Genomic DNA, 4,745 nt, shown 5'->3' with positions numbered 1-4,745 from the left:
CAGCTAAGTTTTATGTATTTTTTGATGTTTTCAGACAATGTTATTGGTCTACCAAGGTCCTCCTTTTTAAGAGTCATTCTATTTAAATAATTTCTTCTCACGATGTGCCCAAGCTTTTGAGTGATTCCCCCCTTGCGCGTGTGACTAGCCCTGATCCGATTTTCTGTATGTGGTATTCAATTATTTGTCTTGAATAGGCGTTTCCAAGAAATTATCAAACTTTGCAGAGTATATAACGCAACATTTCAAATGCGTTTATCTTCTTGCATTTAGCCTGGCTACACGAGTCAACATTATATATATATATATATATATATATATATATATATATATATATATGTGGCCTTATGAGTGAGCGGAACTGAACCCAAATCAATCATGTCGGTTAGACGGCCTGTAATGGTTATGAAATAATATTCTCGTCACCCATCTCCTCAATTCTGAAATCTGCTCTATCCAAGAATGTTTTCATTCTGTTTGTCTATCTATTCGTCAGCAAAGTACTTAGCCCCAGTTCGGGGCGCCGGAGCCATGGTTGAACACATGCCACACACGAGCGCATCTTCACAATAGTTTTTTTTTTTCCCTATGCGAAGCCCGAGAGACACGATAAAAAGAGGTACGTCAGAGAGGTATTTGCTATTGTGTGGCGTGACGATTTCGTTTACCTACTGGTGGTGTGTATTTTTGTGGTCGATAGACTTCCCGCTTTTCAAGGCGAGGCTCTATTATTACACGATGTATGGGACCTCTGTGCAGAGCAATGCGTTGCACTGTACATAAGACCCAGTCATCACTATGTGCACCCGCTATGTACGACACTGGTGATTGTATTTCGTGTCCCAAAGAGCACAAACAACATGTCATAAGTTGAAAGTCTTACGGACGACATAATCATTTTGCCTCGAAATAACCTGAGTATATCGATATGGCGACAAAGAATTTGATCAAGAGGAAAAGCGTGGAAAAGGACCGTGTGTTGCGCAACGAGAAATGTCCAATATTCAACGTGCAGTACCTGGGAAAGATGCCAGCTCGAGGGGAGTATGGAAGGGAGTATATCGCAGAACCCGTAGAAGCGCTTATAAAACTCAAAGAGCGTCAAAAATTACAACGATCCGCTTTGCAAATTTCGGAGAAAGGTTTCCACTTTTTAGATTTCAATGGGCCCTTCGGAAAGGAAAAACATGTACTAATTCCAATACATCATATCTGTTATGGTGTCGCCGACGAACAAAACCCACGTGTGTTTGCGATTATAACCAGAACTGACTCCAATCCCGATAGCAGTCTGTTCGAGTGTCATGCCTTTCTCTGTGAAAGAAAGAAAAATGCCAGTGAAATCACCTATTGGCTCTTACGTACATTCCTCGAAGTCTTTGAAGATCTGCAACGACGAAGGAGACTGAGACAGGATCGGAGAATTCGTCGTCAACAAGCCTTGGTCAACGGGGTACCAGGCCCAGCCTTTGAATTGTCTCCGCCAACGTCCCCAACAGACTCAATGAGTGCTGCGGATATGACCATGTACTCAGTTATTTTAGACGGATCCAAAAGTAAGGGCGCTGCCGTAAGACTGGCTAGGAATCATGGCACAAACAGACCCGTTAGTTTTCCTCCAGGAGCACCTGTAGAGACTGCAAGCGGTCCCCAAATACATGCTGGCATGGCACCACCGCGAGACATCTATGCAGGAGCCAGCTCTTCAATGGGATTCCCACCACCAGGTCAGCGAATGATGGCTGAACCTACACTCGATGTTCACAATAGATCAGTGCACGGAGATTATCCATTTGTGAGACATTTTGATCCTCGTCAATCTGTCAACCTGAAGAACGGAGAGCCACCTCCGGTGTATACACAGAGACCGCCTGTACCTATTCAACAGAGTGACACCCTGAAGCATACAGATCCATATAATCAACAGAATGGCACGCGATATTCAAAAAACCCTGCCCTTGGAAGATCAAGATCTTCTACAGGGAACGCATCATCGACAGATGAAACAAACTCAACTCTTTTTAGCGATTCCTTCAGTGGAGTGAGTCGTGAGGAAGCTGACTTTATTTTCATTGAAATGCTACAGGAGGAATTTGGTGGACTAGATCTGTCTGGTCCAGGCGGACCAGCTGGAGTGTCAGGGAATGGTCGTGTGGCCTCCAAGACAGAGAGGAGTGCGCCTCCAGATCAGAAGCTACGAAGTGAAGATATTGAGAAACGAGTTAGGGAGTGGTTGCAGTATGAGGAGGGGGACAGTGCTGTTTTCAGCTCTCTCTCGCCAAAGCCGTCTTCACCATCGACCATCCGACGTCCAGCAGGGTATAATCCTGGCTACGTCTATCAGAGCAGTTACCGTGGGGACACAAGAAGTCGATCGACTGGGAGAACCCTCGGGAGTCAGTCAAGTGTGACATCAGATAAGGATTACTTCTAGGTCCCTGATTGCAAGCAGTTGACTTCTCTTCCTCTCCCTCGACAACGAGAAAAAGAGCTATTTCCCCTGATGGATTTTTTTTTTTTTTAGCGTGTTACAATTCAACTCTATATACTTCAAATGATGATAGTGATACTAATGATAGTCGTTCTTCTCGTACAAAACGAACAAAAACAGCGACGTGAGAGTGATATGAACGATCTTCGAGAAATCATGATTTGCATGAAGTGGAATGTACATGTGTACTTAGAAATCCTCTGCGAGAAACTCTATGAAATAGTCTAAATATCACTCTATCATTGTATGTCTTGAAACCAAGATGTTGATAAGATCGTTCGTCTGTCAATGATTTACCTATACATAGCAAATATAATACTTAAATTCAACAGAAACATGTTTTGTTTTATCCAGATTTCAGCATGCACTATGAACTGGTGGAGGTACATTTTCGTATACGGAAGGTCAAACTGCTGTTTATTTGCAACTTATTTCTACTTTTTCAAGGAGGGGTAAGGTTTTCCAAAGCATGTATGTAAACATTGAATACCCGATTTAAACACAAAGAAACAATCTCAGAACACCATACAAATCATAATGCCAACGTTTTGTAGCTTAGCATGTTTTGTGTACGAAACCACTGTTTATGTTCCGATATGCCTTACAGTCGTTTTCAAAACTCAAGGGTCACGTTAATCGACGTTAGTACTGTTTTGTCATGACTACTGTATAATGAGTTTATCGAAAGGCACACGGATGTCCACACCATGAATGTTGAACGTATCATTTACTGTAACTCCGTGACCAACTTACTCAACTGTGGCAGTGAGCAATCATCGCAACCATCATAATTTGGTGCGCACAAACAGTGTAGATATAGTTTATTTCCATAGAGGCTGACTTTGAACAGGAAAGTTTTTATGAACTGTCAACATTGACTTGTTCTTCTTATACACATAATTATCACTCAGTATTCAAATTTTCCCATGAAGAAGTACAATGAACTTTGCATTAAGTTAATAAAATTGATAGGTGTTAATGGCACGGTGTGAAATGATAAAAACAGAAACCGCGCATTGCAACTGACGCAAGTCAGGTTGTAGGTAGCGTAAGGTTCGATTTTATTCCTGATGGAATTAATGGCTCAAAGCAAATGCTCATTTCACAAATTTATCTATTCTATACATACACCCCCTCCCGAAAAAAAGAACAATACAAGCGGATGCATGATTGGATAGTGGATAAGATTCTTGCCTTTGAAACAGTCCCGAGGTCCCGAGTTCGAATCCCGTCTAATGCTTGCGTCCGTGTACAAATTACTTTTACACCTGATGTCCCTCTCGACCTAGCCTTTTGTCAAGGCACTCTCGCTGTAACGGGCGAGCGAAAGGAGCCCAGCTGAGAGCGACAGCCCCACTCGGCTGGGCTCTCTTCACCAGACAGCGAGAGGGCCTTGACAAATAGCTACTCTCGACCCAACGTGACAAAAGTTATTCTATGTCAGAAAATGACAAGATTGTATGAAAGAGCAGTACTAACACTCAAGAGGCTATCAAATAGGCAGAATGAATGATTCTATCATTATTGTCTTTATTACCGTTGTTATTGAATATTGCTGTACTTATCTAATTTATGTGGGCAAGATTAAGCAACTCACTTTGGCCCAATCTATTTAGAAGCTGATGTTACTACGTTAGTGAATAGATATCTTATCTGATGTTTTTAAAAGAAAACGTGAGATTTCAAGTACTATGGATTTGCCCCTTTTTTAATGTTTACTCATGCCAAATACGTTCCTAACAAAAATGATAATTCTGAATGTGTCTTCCTGATAATTTGATATCAATTTCTCGAAGTATAGTCAAGAGAACACTGGTCTTCCATTGTTTGTACAAAATGTTTCCGTCGTGTTCAAAGACGTAAAACTATAATTCATCAAACTATCTATGCATGCTGAAGAAAATATTGTACATGTTATGGACCAAACAGGTGTAGTAAAGTGTATATAAAATCCAGGTCTTTCATAACTGAGTTCGTTAAAAAGTTAAGTGTAATCATACTATGTTACAAAGCCTTATCAAATGTTACTTTTCTAGCGTCAGTCTACGAACTGTTACGAACATTTGCCTCGACTTTGAATGACCTTAGAAGAGATCCTGTACCCTTCATACACGGGTCCACCTCTGAGTTTTTTTTTTCTTGTTAGCAGATATTTATGATGCCAATCATCCTTCACTAACGTCAGTGGGAACGTTAGGGACTCTGAAAGTATGACTAATGTTAACAGTCATGAACATTAATTTCAGTGTATATT

At 41.1% G+C, this 4,745-nt stretch overlaps 1 protein-coding gene across 1 annotated transcript; it reads left to right on the top strand.

Moving 5' to 3' along the window:
* Positions 1-663: 663 nt before the first annotated feature.
* LOC139711221 (uncharacterized) lies at positions 664-3,110 on the top strand. The gene has a single exon (XM_071623140.1). It carries the CDS (start codon positions 929-931, stop codon positions 2,432-2,434), a length of 1,506 nt encoding a protein of 501 aa, XP_071479241.1. The 5' UTR covers positions 664-928; the 3' UTR covers positions 2,435-3,110.
* The last annotated feature ends 1,635 nt before the right edge of the window (positions 3,111-4,745 follow it).

The sequence above is a fragment of the Diadema antillarum genome, unplaced genomic scaffold (genome assembly GCF_040938485.1).
Source record: "Diadema antillarum isolate AM-2024a unplaced genomic scaffold, OU_Dant_1.0 seq00001626_RagTag, whole genome shotgun sequence".
Classification (NCBI taxonomy): domain Eukaryota; kingdom Metazoa; phylum Echinodermata; class Echinoidea; order Diadematoida; family Diadematidae; genus Diadema; species Diadema antillarum.
The sequence above is the reverse complement of the archived record's forward strand: the minus strand, read 5'-3'. Positions and strand labels throughout refer to the sequence as shown.

What these genes read in the sequence shown, in the direction of transcription:
- LOC139711221 (XM_071623140.1), top strand. Translation starts at nt 929, where the DNA reads ATGGCGACAAAGAATTTGATCAAGAGGAAAAGCGTGGAAAAGGACCGT.